This window comes from Mobula hypostoma, chromosome 31, assembly GCF_963921235.1.
Source record: "Mobula hypostoma chromosome 31, sMobHyp1.1, whole genome shotgun sequence".
In the NCBI taxonomy this organism is placed as follows: domain Eukaryota; kingdom Metazoa; phylum Chordata; class Chondrichthyes; order Myliobatiformes; family Myliobatidae; genus Mobula; species Mobula hypostoma.
The window spans coordinates 613,260-634,298 of record NC_086127.1 but is presented as its reverse complement, the minus strand read 5'-3'; the positions used below and the strand labels follow the sequence as shown (position 1 = coordinate 634,298).

Sequence of the window (21,039 nt, the reverse complement as noted above, 5' to 3'; positions counted from 1 at the left end):
TCGGACCCTACGGGAGGCAAGTGCAGAAATCGCCAGGGCCCAAACAGAGAGATTTAAATCATTCCTCAGCGACAGGTGAGGAGAGCCATGTTGTTTCCCCAAGTTATTGGAAGGTTAGATGAGATTAGAATATGAGGACACACAGTCCTCTTTTATTGTCATTTAGTAATGCATGCATTAAGGAAGGATACAATGTTCCTCCAGAGGGATATCACAGAAACACAAGACAGACCAAGACTGAAAAACTGAGGTATTCTCAGAGACCGGATAGATGAGTATTTGGAACAGACATGGACTGATTAGGGATAGTCAGCATGGCGTAGTGCTTGGTAGGTTGTGTCTAACCAAACTTGTAGAGTTTTTAGAGCAAGGCTCCAGGAAAGCTGATGAGGGCAAGGCAACGGATGCTGTCCGCGTGGACTTCCGCAAAGCATTTGACAAGGTCCCACATGGGAGGCTGGCTAAGAAGTTGCTCGGCATTCAAGATAAGGTAGTAAATTGGGTGAGGCATTTGGCCTTGCGGGAGAAGACAGAGAGAGGTGAGAGATAGTTGCCTCTCTGACTGGCGGCCTGTGACCAGCGGAGAGCCGCGGGGATCGGAGCCGGGTCTGTTGTTGTCTGTCGTCTAGATCAACGGTCTGGGTGATAACGCGGTGAACTGGGTCGGCAAATTTGCGGGTGACACCGAGATTGGGGGAGTCGTGGACAGCGAGGACGGCTATCAAAGCTTTAGCAGTGGGACCTGGACCAGCGGGAAAACATGGATTGAGAAAACGGCAGATGGGATTCAATGCAGACAAGTGCGAGGAGCTGCACTTTGGTAAGACCAACCAGGGTAGGTCAGACACAGTGAACGGTGGGGCACTGAGGAGTGTGGTAGAACAGAGGGATCTGGGAATACACGTCCATAACTCATTGAAAATTGTGTCACGGGTAGATAGGGTCGTAAAGAAAGCTTTTGGCACACTGGCCTTCACAAATCAAAATACTGAGAACAGGAGATGGGATGTTATTTTGAAGTTGGATTAAGACATTGGCGAGGCCGAATTTCGAGTATTGTGAGCAGTTTTGGTTACCTACCAACAGGAAAGATGTGAACAAGGTTGTTAGAGTGCGGAGAAAATTTAATGATAATAATACTTTATTCATCCCGGGTGGGAAATTATTCACTAGGATGATGTCGGGACTGGAGGAGCTTAGTTATAAGGGAAGATTGAATAGGTCAGGATTTTACTCCTTGGAATGTAGAAGATTGAGGGAAGATTTGATAGAGGCAGGCAGGATCTTGAGGGGTCAGAGATGGGGTAAAGGCAAGCAGGCGTTTTGCACGGAGGTTGAGTGGGACCACGACCAGAGGTCATGGGTCAAGGGTGAAAACAGGGACATGGATGGGAGGGGCGTGGAGGGCTGTGGTCCCGGTGCAGGTCGACGGGAGTAGGCAGCTTAAGTGGTTCTTAGCACGGACTAGATGGGCCGAAGGGCCTGATTCTGTGCTGTACGCCTTTGTGACCCCCATGACTGCTTCTGCCCTGTTGTGATATAGGACTATTGAACTGAAAGGGACTACTGGCCTCACCATCTACCTCGTTACGACCTTGCACCTTAATGTCTGCCTGCAGGGCACTGCCCCTGTAGCTGCTGCGGTCCGTTCTGCGTCCTGTCACTGTCTTGCCTCGCTCTACCCCAGCGCACGGTGCGACGGTCTGATCTGCGTGAACAGTGTGCGGGACAAGACTTTTCACTGTGTCTCAGTACGTCTGACCATGACCCACCAGTACCACCTCCACTCTGCGTGTGCCCGCGTCCGCACGTGAACGTGCGCGCATGCGTGTGTCTGTGTCTGTGTCTCTCTGTCTGACTGTGTGTGTCTGAGTCCGTGTCTCTCTGTCCGACTGTGTGTGTCTGTGTCTGTGTCTCTCTGTCGGACTGTGTGTGTCTGAGTCTGTGTCTCTCTGTCGGACTGTGTGTGTCTGAGTCTGTGTCTCTCTGTCTGACTGTGTGTGTCTGTGTCTCTCTGTCTGACTGTGTGTGTCTGAGTCTGTGTCTCTCTGCCTGACTGTGTGTGTCTGAGTCCGTGTCTCTCTGTCTGACTGTGTGTGTCTGTGTCTCTCTGTCTGACTGTGTGTGTCTGAGTCTGTGTTTCTCTGTCTGACTGTGTGTGTCTGTGTCTCTCTGTCTGACTGTGTGTGTCTGTGTCTGTGTCTCTCTGACTGTGTGTGTCTGAGTCCGTGTCTCTCTGTCTGACCATGTGTCTGAGTCCGTGTCTCTCTGTCAGATTGTGTGTGTCTGAGTCTGTGTCTCTCTGTCTGACTGTGTGTGTCTGAGTCCGTGTCTCTCTGTCCGACTGTGTGTGTCTGTGTCTCTCTGTCTGACTGTGTGTGTCTGAGTCCGTGTCTCTCTGTCTGACTGTGTGTGTCTGTGTCTGTGTCTGTGTCTCTCTGTCTGACTGTGTGTGTCTGTGTCTGTGTCTCTCTGTCTGACTGTGTGTGTCTGAGTCCGTGTCTCTCTGTCAGATTGTGTGTGTCTGAGTCCGTGTCTCTCTGTCTGACTGTGTGTGTCTGTGTCTCTCTGTCTGACTGTGTGTGTCTGAGTCCGTGTCTCTCTGTCAGATTGCGTGTGTCTGTGTCTGTGTCTCTCTGTCTGACTGTGTGTGTCTGAGTCCGTGTCTCTCTGTCTGACTGTGTGTGTCTGTGTCTGTGTCTGTGTCTCTCTGTCTGACTGTGTGTGTCTGTGTCTGTGTCTCTCTGTCTGACTGTGTGTGTCTGAGTCCGTGTCTCTCTGTCAGATTGTGTGTGTCTGAGTCCGTGTCTCTCTGTCTGACTGTGTGTGTCTGTGTCTCTCTGTCTGACTGTGTGTGTCTGAGTCCGTGTCTCTCTGTCAGATTGTGTGTGTCTGAGTCCGTGTCTCTCTGTCTGACTGTGTGTGTCTGTGTCTCTCTGTCTGACTGTGTGTGTCTGAGTCCGTGTCTCTCTGTCAGATTGTGTGTGTCTGAGTCCGTGTCTCTCTGTCTGACTGTGTGTGTCTGTGTCTCTCTGTCTGACTGTGTGTGTCTGTGTCTGTGTCTCTCTGTCAGATTGTGTGTGTCTGAGTCTGTGTCTCTCTGTCTGACTGTGTGTGTCTGTGTCTGTGTCTCTCTGTCAGATTGTGTGTGTCTGAGTCCGTGTCTCTCTGTCTGACTGTGTGTGTCTGTGTCTCTCTGTCTGACTGTGTGTGTCTGAGTCCGTGTCTCTCTGTCGGACTGTGTGTGTCTGAGTCTGTGTCTCTCTGTCTGACTGTGTGTGTCTGTGTCTCTCTGTCTGACTGTGTGTGTCTGAGTCCGTGTCTCTCTGTCTGACTGTGTGTGTCTGTGTCTCTCTGTCTGACTGTGTGTGTCTGTGTCTGTGTCTCTCTGTCTGACTGTGTGTGTCTGAGTCCGTGTCTCTCTGTCAGATTGTGTGTGTCTGAGTCCGTGTCTCTCTGTCTGACTGTGTGTGTCTGTGTCTGTGTCTCTCTGTCTGACTGTGTGTGTCTGAGTCCGTGTCTCTCTGTCAGATTGTGTGTGTCTGAGTCCGTGTCTCTCTGTCTGACTGTGTGTGTCTGAGTCTGTGTCTCTCTGTCTGACTGTGTGTGTCTGAGTCCGTGTCTCTCTGTCAGATTGTGTGTGTCTGAGTCCGTGTCTCTCTGTCTGACTGTGTGTGTCTGAGTCTGTGTCTCTCTGTCTGACTGTGTGTGTCTGTGTCTGTGTCTCTCTGTCTGACTGTGTGTGTCTGAGTCCGTGTCTCTCTGTCAGATTGTGTGTGTCTGAGTCCGTGTCTCTCTGTCTGACTGTGTGTGTCTGTGTCTGTGTCTCTCTGTCTGACTGTGTGTGTCTGTGTCTCTCTGTCTGACTGTGTGTGTCTGAGTCCGTGTCTCTCTGTCGGACTGTGTGTGTCTGAGTCTGTGTCTCTCTGTCTGACTGTGTGTGTCTGTGTCTCTCTGTCTGACTGTGTGTGTCTGTGTCTGTGTCTCTCTGTCTGACTGTGTGTGCCTGTGCCCCCAGCTACTGTGCTCCGTGCCTGCTCCGGGCTTTGGGTCTAAGGACTCAATGGTGGTCCGGAATGCTGTTGCCTGCTTCGGTTGTTTGCAAGATTTGTGTTTTTTTTCTTTCTCTTGCATGCCGGGTGTTGGACTTCACAGCCAATGGAAAACGGCATCAGTTATATAGGACCCTGGTCAGACCCCACTTGGAGCACTGTGCTCAGTTCTGGACACCTCACTACGGGAAGGACGTGGAAACCATAAAAAGGGTACAAAGGAGATTTACAAGGATGTTGCCTGAATTGGAGAGTGTGCCTTATGAGGATAGCTTGAATGAACTCGGCCTTTTTTCCTTGGAGCGACAGAGGATGAGAGGTGACCTGATAGAGGTGTATAAGGTGATGGGAGGTTTTGATCGTGTGGATAGTCAGAGGCTTTTTCCCCAGGGCTGAAATGGCTGACACGAGGGGGCACAGTTTTAAGGTGCTTAGAAATAGGTATAAAGGGGATGTCAGGGGTAAGTTTCTCACACAGATAGTGGTGAGTGCGTGGGATGCACTGCCAGTGACTGTGGTAGAAGAGGGTTTTTTTAAGAGACTCCTAGATAGGTACATGTGGTAGAAGAGGGCTATGCAGTAGGGAAATTCTAGAGTAGGTTACACGGTCGGCTCAACATTGTGGGCCGAAGGGCCTGTAATATGCTGTAGATTTCTATGTTTGCACGTTTTACATTCCTACCTAACTTCATGGACCCGGCACAGGTTACAGAGGAGGAGGGGGTTTGCTGTCTCGAGGCGCATTCAGGTGGATAAATCCCCAGGGCCTGTTCCCTCAGACCCTGTCGAAGGCTACTTCCGAAATGGCCCGGATCCCTGCAAAAATATTTGAACCGTCCTCAGCCAGGGATGACGAGACCGAGAGTTGGAGGATAGCCAGTGTTGTTCCATTGTTTAAGAAAGGCTCTAAGAAAAAGCCAGGCCTGAGCCTGACATCAGTAGTGGGGAACGTTATTGGAAAGCATTCTAAGGGACCAGATAGATGAGTATTTGGAATAACGGGGACTGATTAAGGACAGTCAGCATGGCTTGGGGTGTGTGGTAGGTTATGTCGAACCAGACTTATAGAGTTTTTCGAGGAAGTTACCAGGAAACACGTGTTGTGCATGTGGCCAAGTGGTTAAGGTGTTCGTCTAGTGATCTGAAGGTCGCCAGTTCGAGCCTCAGCTGTGCCAGCGTGTTTGTGTCCTTGAGCGAGGCACTTAACCACACATTGCTCTAGTGTCTGTGCAAGGAGTGGCTCCCCACACACAGACTTCCAATCTGCGCCTTGTAAGGCCTCTCATGGTCTGCGGTCGACGTTCCCTCCCTACCAGGAAAGTTGATGACGGCAAGGCAAGGCAGTGGATGTTGTCCACATGGACTCTAGCAAGGCATCGGACAAGGACCCGCATGAGAAGTTGGTCAAGGAGTCGTTTGGCATGCAGGATGAGGTAGCACATCCTGCAACACACACTGAAAACTGGACAACACACACACACAAAAAAAATACTGCTGGTGAAAGCCGCAGGCCAGGCAGCATCTCTAGGAAGAAGTACAGTCGACGTTTTGGGCCGAGACCCTTCGTCAGGACTGGACATCGGCTTTGCGGGGGAAGCCAGGGAGCGGTGGGAGAGGGTTGCCTCTCTGACCGGAAGCCTGTGACCGATGGACAGCCGCAGGGGTCGGAGCCGGGTCCGCTGTTGGTTTTCATCTGCGTCGACTGTTTGGGTGATAATGCGGTGAACTGGGTCGGCAAATTTGCGGGTGACACCAAGATTGGGGCGGGGGCGGGGGCGGGGGCGGGGGGGAGGAGTCGTGGACAGCGAGGAAGGCCATCAAAGCTTTGCAGCGGGAAGACAGGGATTGAAAAAGTGGCGGATGGGATTCAATGCAGACAAGTGCGAGGTGTTCAGCTTTGATGGAACAGCCAGGGTAGGTCTCACAAGGTGAGCTGCAGGGGACTGCGGTGAGCTGCAGAACAAAAGGGATCTGGGAACACAGGTCCATCACGCTTTGAAAGAGGCGTCACAGGTAGACAGGGTCGAAAAGAAAGCTTTTCACCCCTTGCTACCTTCACCAATCAAAGTACTGCGTACAGGAGACTGGACGTTATACTGAAATTGTAGAAGACGCCGGTGAGGCCCGATTCAGAGTACTGACGGCAGTTTACGGTCGCCGACCTCCGGGGAAGATGTGAATAAGATTGAAAGAGTGCAGGGAAATTTTACAAGGATGCTGCCGGGCCTCGAGGACCTGAGTCATGGGGAAGCGTCGAACCGGTTGGGACTTTATTCTCTGGAGCGTAGGAAAATGGGGGGGTGGGGGGGGATTTGGTAGAGGGATGTAAACGGAGTAAATGCAAACAGGCTTTCCCCCACTGAGGCTGAGCGAGACCAGAACCAAAGGTCGCGGGTTAAGGGTGAAAGGTGAGACGTTTGAGGGGGGAAGCTCTTCGTGAGCGCGGAACGGGCTGATAGTGGAGGTGGCGGACGCGGGTTTGACTGCAGTTGGAGAGGTGCAAGGCTGCAGTACCGGTGGTGGCCAGCGAGGGGCAGACCTGCACCATAACCCCGCTCCCCTCCCTCCCTCCCTCCCCTTTCTCTCCGACTTCCTCTCTCTCTCGCTCTCTCCCTTTCTGTCTTCATCCTTTCTCTCTCTGCCTCTCCGTGTCTCTTCCCCTGTGCCGCTCTCTGCTCAATCTCCCTCTCCTTCTCTCTCCGCGTGCCTCTCCCTCCCTCTCCTACTCCTCTGTCTCCCCCCTCCTCTCCCTCGCTCTCTGTCTTTCTTTCTCTCTCTCTCTCACTCTCCTTCCCTTTTCTCCCTGGGACACGCCGTTGGCTCCATCAACGACTTGCATGAGAAGGTCGGGGTCAGAAAATAACATTTTCTGTTCAGAATAGAACATGACTGTAGAACCGTAACTGTAGACAACGCAAACTTAAATAAATGGCAATAAATAACGAGACCATGAAAGAACAAGATAAGAGAGTCCTTAAAGTGAGATCCTGGGTTGTGGGGACACCTGAGATAGAACAACTGGGCGACCTTTACCCTGACGACACTACACTGACTGGCCCAATATCAAATAATAACGAGGCAGCCTGCAGAGTGGAAGTCATCACCCTGACACAGTGATGCAAAGAGAACAAACTCTCCCTCAACGTCGCAAAGACAAACGAGCTGATTGTGGACGACAGGAGGGATGGAGACAGGCTAACCCCTGTTGACATCAATGGATCCGGGGTTGAGAGGGTGAACAGCTTTAAATTCCTCGGTATAAACGTCACTGAGGACCTCGCGTAGTCTGTACACACCGGCTGTGTTGTGAAAAAGGCACAACAGTGCCTCTGTCACCTCAGACGGTTGAGGAAATTCGGTCTGGGTCCCCAAATCCTAAGGACTTTCTACAGGGACACAATTGAGAGCATCCTGACTGGCTGCATCACTGCCTAGTATGGGAACTGTACCTCCCTCAATCGCAGGACTCTGCAGAGAGTGGTGCGGACAGCCCAGCGCATCTGTACATGTGAACTTCCCACCATTCAGGACATTTACAGAGACAGGGGTGTAAAAAGGGCCCGAAGGATCATTGGGGACCCGAGTCACCCCAACCACAAACTGTTCCAGCTACGACCATCCGGGAAACGGTACCGCAGCATAAAAGCCACGACCAGCAGGCTCCGGGACAGCTTCTTCCACCAGGCCATCAGAACAATTAACTCATGCTGACACAACTGTATTTCTATGCTATATTGACTGACCTGTTGTACATACTATTTATTATAAATTACCATAAATAGTGAATTACACAGTTAGACGGAGACGTAATGCAAAGATTTTTATTCCTCGCATATGTGAAAGATGTAAGTAATAAAGTAAATCCAATAGTTCAAGAGCCTGATGTTTGAAGGGTAATAACTGTTCCTGAACCTGATGATGTGAGTCCTGAGGCTCCTGTACCTCCTTCCTGATGTTTGAGGGGTAATAACTGTTCTGGAACCTGGTGGTGTGAGTCCTGAGGCTCCTGTACCTCCTTCCTGATGTTTGAGGGGTAGTAACTGTTCCTGAACCTGGTGGTGTGAGTCCTGAGGCTCCTCTACCTCCTTCCTGATGTTTGAGGGGTAATAACTGTTCCTGAACCTGTTGGTGTGGGTCCTGAGGCTCCTGTACCTCCTTCCTGATGTTTGAGGGGTAATAACTGTTCCTGAACCTGTTGGTGTGGGTCCTGAGGCTCCTGTACCTCCTTCCTGATGTTTGAGGGGTAATAACTGTTCCTGAACCTGGTGGTGTGAGTCCTGAGGCTCCTGTACCTCCTTCCTGATGTTTGAGGGGTAATAACTGTTCGTCAACCTGGTGGTGTGGGTCCTGAGGCTCCTGTACCTCCTTCCTGATGTTTGAGGGGTAATAACTGTTCGTGAACCTGGTGGTGTGAGTCCTGAGGCTCCTGTACCTCCTTCCTGATGTTTGAGGGGTAATAACTGTTCCTGAACCTGTTGGTGTGGGTCCTGAGGCTCCTGTACCTCCTTCCTGATGTTTGAGGGGTAATAACTGTTCCTGAACCTGGTGGTGTGGGTCCTGAGACTCCTGTACCTCCTTCCTGATGTTTGAGGGGTAATAACTGTTCGTGAACCTGGTGGTGTGGGTCCTGAGGCTCCTGTATCTCCTTCCTGATGTTTGAGGGGTAATAACTGTTCCTGAACCTGGTGGTGCGAGACCTGAGGCTCCTAAAGCTTCTAACCGATGGCAGCAGCGAGAAAAGAGCACGGCCTGGGTGGTGAGGATCTTTAATGGACGCTGCTTTTCTACCGCAATGTTTCATGTAGACGTGCTCAAGAGTTGTCGGGCGTGGGGAGTGTTTTACCTGTGACGTACTGGGCCGAATCCACGACCTTTTGTCGGATTTCCCCGCACAAAGGCGTTGCTGTTCCCATACCAGGCCATGATGCAGCCAGTCACACATACTTCCCGCCGCACCTCTGCAGTCTGCCCCGGTTTTCAATGCCAGGCCGAACCTCTGCAACTTGGATGGGAGGTTCTTTTTTTGCCCCCGTCAGTCGGCCCATGAGAGCAGGTTGGGTGGTCCGGCGGACCGCGAAGGAAGGGACAGGACTGAAACTGGCCCTTTGGCCCATCTAGTCTGTGCCAAACCTTTAACCATTCGGCGATGAAATCGAATCTGCATCCATCACTTCTGCTGGCAGCTCGTTCCCCACTCTCACCACCCTCTGCGGGAAGAAGTCTCCCCTCTCCTTCCCCACCCCCCATCACCTCAGGTTCCCCCTTAAGTATTTCACCCTTCACCCTTAACCTATGACACCAAAATACGGGGACAGTCGAGGAGGTTGTCTGAGCTCAAAGCCAAATAGAGATGGTGACCTGGGAACTGGGCCAAGGAATGACAGCTGCAGTTTAAATGAGGCCGGCGCCGGAGGACTGGTGGGGGAGGGGGAGGGGTTCAGGAAAGACTCGCAGAGACGCAGCCAGGGCTGGCAAGGCTGAGTTACAAGGACGGGCCGGACTGGGCCAGTGGGAATGTTTTCCCCGGAGCGGAGGGAGGCTGGGAGATGACCAGATCGAGGTTTAGAAACTCACTGAGGAGACGAAGAGAAAGTGGACAGGTCTATGGTCTATGGTCGAGGAACTATGGTCTGTGGTCCATTGTCTTTTGTCTAAGCTCAGTGGTCTATGGTCTATGCTCTATGATCTAAGTTCTATGGTCTGTGGTCTATGATCTGTTCTCGGTGGTCTGTGCTCGATGGTCTACGTTCTATGTACTATGCTCTATGGTCTGTGATGTATGCTCCATGGTGTACAGCCTATGCTCTATGCTCTATGATCTATGGTCTGTGCTCTATGCTCTATGATCTATGGTCTGTGCTCTATGGTCTATGGTCTGTGCTCTATGGTCTAAGCTCTATGGTCTATGATCTATGGTCTATGATCTATGGTCTGTGCTCTATGGTCTGTGATCTATGGTTTGTGCTCTATGGTCTATGGTCTGTGCTCTATGTTCTATGATCTATGGTCTGTGCTCTATGGTCTATGGTCTGTGCTCTATCATCTATGGTCTGTGCTCTATGGTCTATCATCTATGGTCTGTGCTCTATGCACTATGATCTATGGTCTGTGCTCTATGGTCTAAGCTCTATGCTCTATGATCTATGGTCTGTGCTCTATGGTCTATGGTCTGTGCTCTGTCATCTATGGTCTGTGCTCAGTGGTCTATGATCTATGGTCTAAGCTCTATGCTCTATGATCTATGGTCTGTGCTCCATGCTCTATGATCTGTGGTCTGTGCTCTATGGTCTAAGCTCTATGGTCTATGATCTATGGTCTGTGCTCTATGGTCTGTGCTCTATGATCTATGATCTGTGGTCTGTGCTCAATGCTCTATGATTTATGGTCTGTGCTCTAATTTCTAAGCTCTATGCTCTATGATCTATGGTCTGTGCTCTGTGGTCTAAGTTCCATGGTCTATGATCTATAGTCTGTGGTCTGTGCTCTATGGTCTAAGCTCTATGCTTTATGATCTATCGTCTGTGCTCTATGATCTATGATCTATGGTCTGTGCTCTATGCTCTATGATCTATGGTCTGTGCTCTATGATCTATGATCTATGGTCTGTGCTCTATGGTCTAAGCTCTATGCTCTATGATCTATGGTCTGTGCTCTATGGTCTAAGTTCTATGGTCTATGATCTATAGTCTGTGGTCTGTGCTCTATGGTCTGTGCTCTATGGTCTATGATCTATGGTCTATGCTCTATGATCTATGGTCTGTGCTCTATGCTCTATGGTCTGTGCTCTATGATCTGTGATCTATGGTCTGTGCTCTATGGTCTAAGCTCTATGCTTTATGATCTATGGTCTGTGTTCTATGATCTATGATCTATGGTCTGTGCTCTATGCTCTATGATCTATGGTCTGTGCTCTATGATCTATGGTCTGTGCTCTATGGTCTAAGCTCTATGCTCTATGATCTATGGTCTGTGCTCTATGGTCTAAGCTCTATGGTCTATGCTCTATGGTCTAAGCTCTATAGTTTCTGGGGAGTCTAAAACTAGAGGGCACAGGTTGAGGTGAAGAGGAAAACGATTTGGAGGGGGGGCACATTTTTCACCCAAAAGAGCGGACAGAGCTGCCAGAGGAAGTGCTTGGAGACGGGTACAGTCACGGCATACAACAGACGGGTACACGGGTGGGGAAGGTTCAGAGAACCTCTATGATCTATGGTCTATGCTCTATGATCTATGATCTATGGTCTGTGCTCTATGCTCTGTGCTCTATAATCTATGATCTATGGTCTATGATCTATGGTCTGTGCTCTGTGATCTATGATCTATGGTCTGTGCTCTATGGTCTAAGCTCTATGCTCTATGATCTATGGTCTGTGCTCTATGGTCTATGATCTATGGTCTGTGCTCTATGATCTATGGTCTGTGCTCTATGGTCTGTGCTCTATGCTCTATGGTCTGTGCTCTATGATCTATGGTCTGTGCTCTATGGTCTATGATCTATGGTCTGTGCTCTATGATCTATGGTCTGTGCTCTATGGTCTGTGCTCTATGATCTATGGTCTGTGCTCTATGGTCTATGATCTATGGTCTGTGCTCTATGGTCTGTGCTCTATGATCTATGGTCTGTGCTCTATGGTCTAAGCTCTATGCTCTATGCTCTATGGTCTAAGCTCTATAGTTTCTGGGGAGTCTAAAACTAGAGGGCACAGGTTGAGGTGAAGAGGAAAACGATTTGGGGGGGGGGCACATTTTTCACCCAAAAGTGCGGACAGAGCTGCCAGAGGAAGTGCTTGGAGACGGGTACAGTCACGGCATACAACAGACGGGTACACGGGTGGGGAAGGTTCAGAGAACCTCTATGATCTATGGTCTATGCTCTATGATCTATGATCTGTGCTCTATGGTCTGTGCTCTATAATCTATGATCTATGGTCTATGATCTATGGTCTATGATCTATGATCTATGGTCTGTGCTCTATGCTCTATGATCTATGGTCTGTGCTCTATGGTCTGTGCTCTATGATCTACGGTCTGTGCTCTATGGTCTACGCTCTATGCTCTATGATCTATGGTCTGTGCTCTATGGTCTAAGCTCTATGCTCTATGATCTATGGTCTGTGCTCTATGGTCTAAGCTCTATGCTCTATGATCTATGGTCTGTGCTCTATGGTCTATGATCTATGGTCTGTGCTCTATGATCTATGGTCTGTGCTCTATGATCTATGATCTATGGTCTGTGCTCTATGCTCTATGGTCTGTGCTCTATGATCTATGGTCTGTGCTCTATGGTCTATGATCTATGGTCTAAGCTCTATGCTCTATGATCTATGGTCTATAGTTTCTGGGGAGTCTAAAACTAGAGGGCACAGGTTGAGGTGAAGAGGAAAACGATTTGCGGGGGGGGCACATTTTTCACCCAAAAGTGCGGACAGAGCTGCCAGAGGAAGTGCTTGGAGACGGGTACAGTCACGGCATACAACAGACGGGTACACGGGTGGGGAAGGTTCAGAGAACCTCTATGATCTATGGTCTATGCTCTATGATCTATGATCTGTGCTCTATGGTCTGTGCTCTATAATCTATGATCTATGGTCTATGATCTATGGTCTATGATCTATGATCTATGGTCTGTGCTCTATGCTCTATGATCTATGGTCTGTGCTCTATGGTCTGTGCTCTATGATCTATGGTCTGTGCTCTATGGTCTACGCTCTATGCTCTATGATCTATGGTCTGTGCTCTATGGTCTAAGCTCTATGCTCTATGATCTATGGTCTGTGCTCTATGGTTTAAGCTCTATGCTCTATGATCTATGGTCTGTGCTCTATGGTCTATGATCTATGGTCTGTGCTCTATGATCTATGGTCTGTGCTCTATGTTCTGTGCTCTATGCTCTATGGTCTGTGCTCTATGATCTATGGTCTGTGCTCTATGGTCTATGATCTATGGTCTGTGCTCTATGATCTATGATCTATGGTCTGTGCTCTATGGTCTGTGCTCTATGATCTATGGTCTGTGCTCTATGGTCTGTGCTCTATGCTCTATGATCTATGGTCTGTGCTCTATGGTCTAAGCTCTATGCTCTATGATCTATGGTCTGTGCTCTATGGTCTGTGCTCTATGATCTATGGTCTAAGCTCTATGCTCTATGATCTATGGTCTGTGCTCTATGGTCTGTGCTCTATGGTCTACGCTCTATGCTCTATGATCTATGGTCTGTGCTCTATGGTCTAAGCTCTATGCTCTATGATCTATAGTCTGTGGTCTGTGCTCTATGGTCTGTGCTCTATGCTCTATGATCTATGGTCTATGCTCTATGGTCTAAGCTCTATGCTCTATGATCTATGGTCTGTGCTCTATGGTCTGTGCTCTATGATCTATGGTCTAAGCTCTATGCTCTATGATCTATGGTCTGTGCTCTATGGTCTGTGCTCTATGGTCTACGCTCTATGCTCTATGATCTATGGTCTGTGCTCTATGGTCTAAGCTCTATGCTCTATGATCTATAGTCTGTGGTCTGTGCTCTATGGTCTGTGCTCTATAGTCTATGATCTATGGTCTATGCTCTATGATCTATGGTCTATGATCTATGATCTATGGTCTAAGCTCTATGCTCTATGATCTATGATCTATCTATGATCTATGGTCTGTGCTCTATGGTCTAAGCTCTATGCTCTATGATCTATAGTCTGTGGTCTGTGCTCTATGGTCTGTGCTCTATGCTCTATGATCTATGGTCTATGCTCTATGGTCTAAGCTCTATGCTCTATGATCTATGGTCTGTGCTCTATGGTCTGTGCTCTATGATCTATGGTCTAAGCTCTATGCTCTATGATCTATGGTCTGTGCTCTATGGTCTGTGCTCTATGGTCTACGCTCTATGCTCTATGATCTATGGTCTGTGCTCTATGGTCTAAGCTCTATGCTCTATGATCTATAGTCTGTGGTCTGTGCTCTATGGTCTGTGCTCTATAGTCTATGATCTATGGTCTATGCTCTATGATCTATGGTCTATGATCTATGATCTATGGTCTAAGCTCTATGCTCTATGATCTATGGTCTATGCTCTATGATCTATGATCTATGGTCTGTGCTCTATGCTCTCTGATCTATGCTCTATGATCTATGGTCTAAGCTCTATGCTCTATGATCTATGGTCTATAGTTTCTGGAGAGTCTAAAACTGGAGGGCACAGGTTGAGGTGAAGAGGAAAACGATTTGGAGGGGGGGCACATTTTTCACCCAAAAGAGCGGACAGAGCTGCCAGAGGAAGTGCTTGGAGACGGGTACAGTCACGGCATACAACAGACGGGTACACGGGTGGGGAAGGTTCAGAGAACCTCTATGATCTATGGTCTATGCTCTATGATCTATGATCTATGGTCTGTGCTCTATGATCTATGGTCTATGATCTATGATCTATGGTCTAAGCTCTATGCTCTATGATCTATGGTCTACAGTTTCTGGGGAGTCTAAAACTAGAGGGCACAGGTTGAGGTGAAGAGGAAAACGATTTGCGGGGGGGCACATTTTTCACCCAAAAGTGCGGACAGAGCTGCCAGAGGAAGTGCTTGGAGACGGGTACAGTCAGGGCATACAACAGACGGGTACACGGGTGGGGAAGGTTCAGAGAGACATGGGCCAGCACAAGCAGATGGGACTGTCTCAAATGGGAATTTCCGTTAGCACGGGACAGATGGGCCGAACGGCCTGGTTCTGCATTGTACAACATGTTGGAGATGTAACCGGGGTAGAGGGTGGGGGGGACCCTGGTCTGCTGGCTGGGTCTGGGGAATGGAAAGATCCCACGGTTCGCAGCTGGTATTGAAGCAACTAGCTGGTGTACACAAAGTTCTCAGATACACCCCCCCCCCACCGTCTCCATCAACCCCTCCCCAACTCCAACACCCTCTCCCCGACTCCGTCATCCCTCCCTCCCCTACACCCCACACTGACTCCAACACCCTCTCCCTCCCCCCTCCTTCCCCTACACCCCACCCTGACTCCAACACCCTCTCACTCCCCTGCACCCTTCTCCGTCTCTGTCAGCCCCCCTCCTTCCCCTACACCCCTCCCCATCTCCGACACTCTGTTCCTCCCCTACACCCCTCCTCGTCTCTGTCACTCCCTCCCTCCCCTACACTCCTCCACGTCTCCGTCACCCCCTCCCCACCCCTTTGGTCTCCCCCATCTCCGACGACCCCTCTCTCCCCTCCACTCCTCTCCTGTCTCCCTCAAACTCCCTTCCCCCTGATCCGCGACCCAGTCCGGGCTTTGGGAAGTGTCTTGGACGCGGCCCAGGGAATGTTTGCGATGGAATGCGGAAAATTACGGACAGACGTCTCCTGGAATGGTCTGCCGGGGGGAGGGGAGGGGAGTGGGGAAGAGAGACGGGCGGACTTGTGGCATGGAAGGAATTTAAAGGGATTTAATGCACACAAATAGACTCACACGCGGTTACGCACGCATACACTCTCACATGCACACACACACACGCAACACAACACAACACAACACACACACACACACACACACACACACAAGCACAGACACACTAATTCTCTCTCTCCCTCACCAGACACAGACACTCTCTCCCTCTCTGACACGCACACACGGGGGTGCCGCCGCGATTGGATCTCCTCACACCATTGCCCCCTACACACACAGACACCTAACCCCTTCCCTCGCAGGTGCCGGACAGAGAGCCGGAGGGGGGGCGGGGTTCGAAGCACCATGGCCGGCGAGGTTGCCCTGGGCGCCCCGCCGGTCCGCAAGAGCTCCCTCCTCGAGAATATCAGAGGCTGCATCAGACTGAGCAAGGAACTGAGGAAACGGGCCGACGAGACCAGGAGGATCTACGTGAGTGACCCGCCGGTGCTCGAACTCTGCCGCCGTCCCACACGCTCCGCTCCCTCCGTCTCCCCCTCAACCGCCGTCCGCATCCCCCCTTCTCTCTCCCTCCCTACCTTGCCCCCAGCCCCTCTCCCCTCCCTACCACAGTCTCCCCGTCGCTCCCCCTCCCTTCCCCCTCTCTCTCTCACACTGTCCACCTCCCTCCTTCTGTCTGTCTCCCCCCTCCCTCCGTTGTATATCTTTCCTGCTCTACATCTCCCTCTCTCTTTCCTTCTCTCCCTCTTCCCACCTCTCCTTTCTCTCTCTATCTGTACCTGTTTGTGTCTCTTCTCTCTCGCTCTCACGCTCTCTGTTTCTCTTTATCATTCTGTCTTTCTCTATCACTCTCTCTTTCCCTAACTTCAATCTCTAACCCTTTGCATCTCTCTCTCTCTCTCTCTCTCTCTCCCTCTCTCGGCAGATCTGGACGACGATATACAAGACAGGTGCTATCTTTTTCCTCCCCAGAGTTGAAGCGCCCAAAATCAGAGGGCGTGTGTTTAAGGAGGGGGGGGGGAGTTCAAAGGAGATGTGTGTGTGTGTGTAGGGGGGGGGCGAGTTTTTTTTACCCCGAGAGGGGTGGGAGCCCGGGACGTGCTGCCAGGGGTGGTGGTGGAGGGTAGAGGGGACAGAGGCTGTTAGACGCGTGGGTGCAGAAGGAATGGAGGGTCGTGGACTTCGTGCGGGCGGGAGGGACCCCTTTAGTTATGTATCGAGGTCAGTATGCACATGATGGGCCGAGTTCTCTGTTCATGCGCTGTCCCATTCTGTGTTTCTCACCCTCTCCTTCGCTACCCCCCCCAAACTTTCCTTCCCTCACTTTCTCCCTCTTTCTTTGTCTCCTCCCTCTCTCCACCAGCTGCCTCACCCACATCTCGATCTATCTCAGTACCCCTCTCTTCCCCCTCTTGATCCACCTCAATACCTCTCCCTCCCCCTCCCCTGCATCGATCTTCCTCAATACCTCCCCTCCCTCTTTCTCCTATCGCTCCCTCTCCCCTCTCTCCTACCCTGATCTACCTCAACACCTGTCTCTCCTCTGCTTGATATAACAGTACATCTCCCTCTCCCCCACTCTCTCTCACCTCCTCCCTTGCTTCAACCTACCTCATTACCTCTCCCTCATTGTCTCTTGCTCCCCTCTCTCGCCCTCTCCCCATCTCAATCCACCTGAATATCTCTCCCTACCCTCCCTCCTCCTCCCCTCTATTCCCCCTCCCCATCCATCAAACTCACTCTCCCCTTATCTCGATCTACCTCAATATCTCCCCCCTCCCTCTCTCTCTCCAACTCCCTGAATACCTCTCTCTCCCTTCCCTCCCCTTTTCTGTTCCTCTCTCTCTCTTCCTGTGTCCCCTCCCGTATCTTCTCCAATTTTTCACACACTGTCCTCTCCCCTTTTCCAGTTCTTAGTCTCCCCATCTTCCAGCCCCTCTCTACGCCACCATCTTTGAACTCACTCCCTGCTTTCTTCTCACCCTCAGGACCTTTGCCCTCTAAACTCCCTCCAACCTCCCCCATGTCTCTTCTATGCCCTTACCCCCTCAGTCTCTCCCTCTTGCCCTCAGGACCCATTTGCACTCTGAACTCTACCCAGCCTCCCCTCTCTCACCCTCAGGACCACCCAGTAACTTTCTAAACCTGCTCAAGCCCCCCACCCTCAGGAACTCCCATTCCTGGTCTAAACTCTTATCAACCTCCCCCTTGCAGTCTAAACCACCACCTATCCCCTTTCTCTCCATCCCTCTCTCTCTTCCTTTGCCTCCCTCTCCCTCTCCCTCCTTTTGCCCTCTCCCTCTCTCCATCCTTTTCCCTCCCTCTCCCCCATCCCTCTCGCTCTCTCACTCCCTTACCCCTATCTCTTTCTCTATCTCTCTCTCTCTGTCTCTCACTCTCTCTCTCTCTGTCTCTCTCTCTTTCTCTCTTTCTCTATCTCTCTCTCTCTCTCCGTCTCTGACTCTCTGTCTCTGTCTCTCTCTCTTTCTCTCTCTCTCTGTCTCTCTATCTTTCTCTGTCTCTCTCTGTCTCTCTCTCTCTGTCTCTCTCTCTTTCTCTCTTTCTCTCTCTCTGTCTCTCTCTCTCTCTCCGTCTCTGACTCTCTCTCTCTGTCTCTCTCTCTTTCTGTCTCTGTCTCTCTCTCTGTCTCTCTCTCTCTCTCTCTCTCTCTTTCTCTCTTTCTCTGTCTCTGTCTCTCTCTCTCTCCGTCTCTGACTCTCTCTCTCTCTGTCTCTCTCTCTCTTTCTGTCTCTGTCTCTCTCTCTCTCTCTCTCTCTCTCTCTGTCTCTCTCCCTCCCTCCCCTGCCTCTCACTATTAGGGACTCACTTGGTGATCGCACCCCCTCTCTCCCTCCTTCGCCCTCGACACCTCCCCTGAGACTTTTCCCACTCCCACCAACATCTTTCACATTCTAACGCTCCCCCATCCATCCTCAGACCCGCCCCCCAATCGTGTTCTAGCATCCCTTCTCTCCCTCCAGAGGACCACCACCGTCTCTCACTCACCCGGCCCCCATCCGCCTCTCTGCCTCCACTTCATCCTCAGGACCCCTTCTCTTTCTCCCAGCCCCTCCAACGCCGGTGGGGGGTGGGGGGGGGGCAGACAGCGGTGGAGGCCAGGCCTTTGGGCATGTTTAAGGCACAGCTTCATCAGGCAAAGGTTACGGGGAGGGGGCAGGACGATGGGGTTGAGAGGGCTCGATTAAATCAACAGAGGCAGACTCGATGGGCTGAATGGCCTGATTCTGCTGTTCTATGGTCTTTTGCCCTCAGGACTGTTCCCTCCTGTCCCTCAGGACCTCCAGCCTCACTCCCTCCCTTACTTCCTCGCCCTCCGAAGCCCCCTCTTTCCCTCCCTCTCACATTCTAAAGCACCCGAAAGACCCTCCCCCTCACCTCCCTCTTGTTCTAACGCCCACCCCCACTCCCTCCCTTATTCCCCGCAAAACCTCCCTCACCCCCCCAAGTCCCTCTCTCTATCCCTCTCATTCTGAGGATCCCTCTCTCCCCTCATTTTCTACAGCCTCCTCCCCTTCCCCTTCGGGACGCTTCTTTTCCTCTCTTCCCCCTCTGCTTCAAACCCTCTAAACTGCTCTCTCCCCTCCCTCTTGCCCTCAGGACCGCTGCCAGGGCCTGACGGAGAAGATGACCTCCTCAATGCGGCCGGCCGACGCCTCGGACGGGATTCCGCGGGCCGGGACCAGCGGCTGGGGAGAGATGCCGACCCCCGAGCGCCTGTCGCAAACCCTCCAGGCCTACCGCCGCTTTGCCGAGCTGCTGGGGCTGGCGGCGGGGGCCGGTGGGGGTTCCGGGGCCTGCCCCCGGTCGGCCGAGCTGCGCCGGGCCCTGCTGGGCCTCCGCACCGACTGTGAGGGGCTGCTAGCGCGGACGGGCCTGCTGGCAGCTCAGCTGGGGCTGCCCGTCCAGGCCTCGGAGGCCCCCGGCCCGCCGCCGGCCTCCCGGGGCTCCAGCGAGTTCGAGGCCAAGCTGTGGGGCCACCGGCTGCTGCGGGAGCTGTTCAACTGGGCCCTCCGCTCCATCCGCGACTTCTACAAGTTGCGCAGCCAGCTGGGAGGCTCCCAGCCGGTGGCGGGAGCTGAGGTAGGCCACCGCCGGTTCTGGGGCCCCGGGCTCCTCCTCTGGCCCAGACAGGACGGAGGCCTGCGGCGTCCCCACACCACCTGAACCCGTCCTTCCCCAGAGACCGTGGGGTTGCGTGTAGCTAAGATAGGCCGCGCCAGTGGACAAGGCCTGGTCTGCTCCGTCTAACCCCAGAGCCTGGGGTCCGGGATTGGGGTGTGGGTGCCGGGGGGGGTGGGGGCGTCTGTGAAGGGTAGAGGGTGGCCAGAGGCGACCCGATCCCAGAGGCCTGATGTAGGCCGCAGCTGCTGAGGGCCGAGGCCTGCTCTGTCCGAACTGGCGCAGGGACAGAGCAGGTCCGGTTCCACGGACAGGGCAGGGCCCTGAGGCGTCCCACTGGCACAGAGATGAGGGGTGGTGGGGGGGAAGCAGTGAACGTCCCACCCAGAGACGGGGCCAGAGGCTTCAGGCAACCCTGGCCCAACTACCAGGGCCCATCCCGCCCAGCCCAGCATTGACCACCCCCCTCCCCACTTCCCTTGCCCAGAATTGGGGGCCGCTTTATCTTCTTGCTCCCAGAAATGACCCCCTTCCCTCCCTCGCTGACGCCGCATCTCCGGCTGTCCGGCGCCCCCTTACCCACGTGCTCGGGAGCCCAGTGGGGCGGGGGGGGAGCGAGGACAGCGTCGAGAGGGGGACGGCGAGACGGACGCAGCATCTTCCAGTACCCGCCGTTCCCCCAGCTGCCCTCGGTTTTGTCAGCCATCAGTTGCTGTTCAGTGAACGACTTGAACTGGAATCAGAGAACTTCCCAGAATCGGGGGGGTGCACAGGGAGATCCACACCATGTCTGACCCATGTCCCGGGAGCGCACGGTGCCCACACTGGGGATAAAGTGGGGGGTAGGGACACACTGTGGGGGTGATGTAGAGGGAGCTCCACACCGTGTCTGACCTGTGTCCCGGGAGCGCTCGGTGCCCACACTGGGGATAAAATGGGGGGGGGACACACTGTGGGGGTGATGTAGAGGGAGCCCCACACCGTGTCTGACCCGTGTCCCGGGAGCGCTCGGTGCCCACACTGGGGATAAAGTGGGGGGGGTAGGGACACACTGTGGGGGTGATGTAGAGGGAGCTCCACACCGTGTCTGACCCGTGTCCCGGGAGCGCTCGGTGCCCACACTGGGGATAAAGTGGGGGGGGGGACACACTGTGGGGGTGATGTAGAGGGAGCCCCACACCGTGTCTGACCCATGTCCCGGGAGCGCTCGGTGCCCACACTGGGGATAAAATGGGGGGGGGACACACTGTGGGGGTGATGTAGAGGGAGCCCCACACCGTGTCTGACCCGTGTCCCGGGAGCGCTCGGTGCCCACACTGGGGATAAAGTGGGGGGGGACACACTGTGGGGGGGGATGTAGAGGGAGCTCCACACCGTGTCTGACCCGTGTCCCGGGAGCGCTCGGTGCCCACACTGGGGATAAAGTGGGGGGACACACTGTGGGGGTGATGTAGAGGGAGCT

General features: G+C 52.6%; 1 protein-coding gene across 2 annotated transcripts; it reads left to right on the top strand.

Annotated features, from left to right (window-relative positions):
• Positions 1-9,553: 9,553 nt before the first annotated feature.
• On the top strand, positions 9,554-19,751 carry LOC134339965 (ciliary neurotrophic factor-like). Of its 2 annotated transcripts, XM_063036782.1 has the most exons (3): positions 9,554-9,680; positions 15,628-15,908; positions 19,056-19,751. In XM_063036782.1, the coding sequence occupies exons 1-3, from the start codon at positions 9,599-9,601 to the stop codon at positions 19,620-19,622; spliced, it is 930 nt and encodes a 309-aa protein (XP_062892852.1). In that variant the 5' UTR covers positions 9,554-9,598; the 3' UTR covers positions 19,623-19,751. The 2 variants fall into 2 exon arrangements, with proteins under 2 accessions (XP_062892852.1, XP_062892854.1); XM_063036784.1 differs by lacking the exon at positions 9,554-9,680 and having other exon boundaries at positions 15,587-15,908.
• The last annotated feature ends 1,288 nt before the right edge of the window (positions 19,752-21,039 follow it).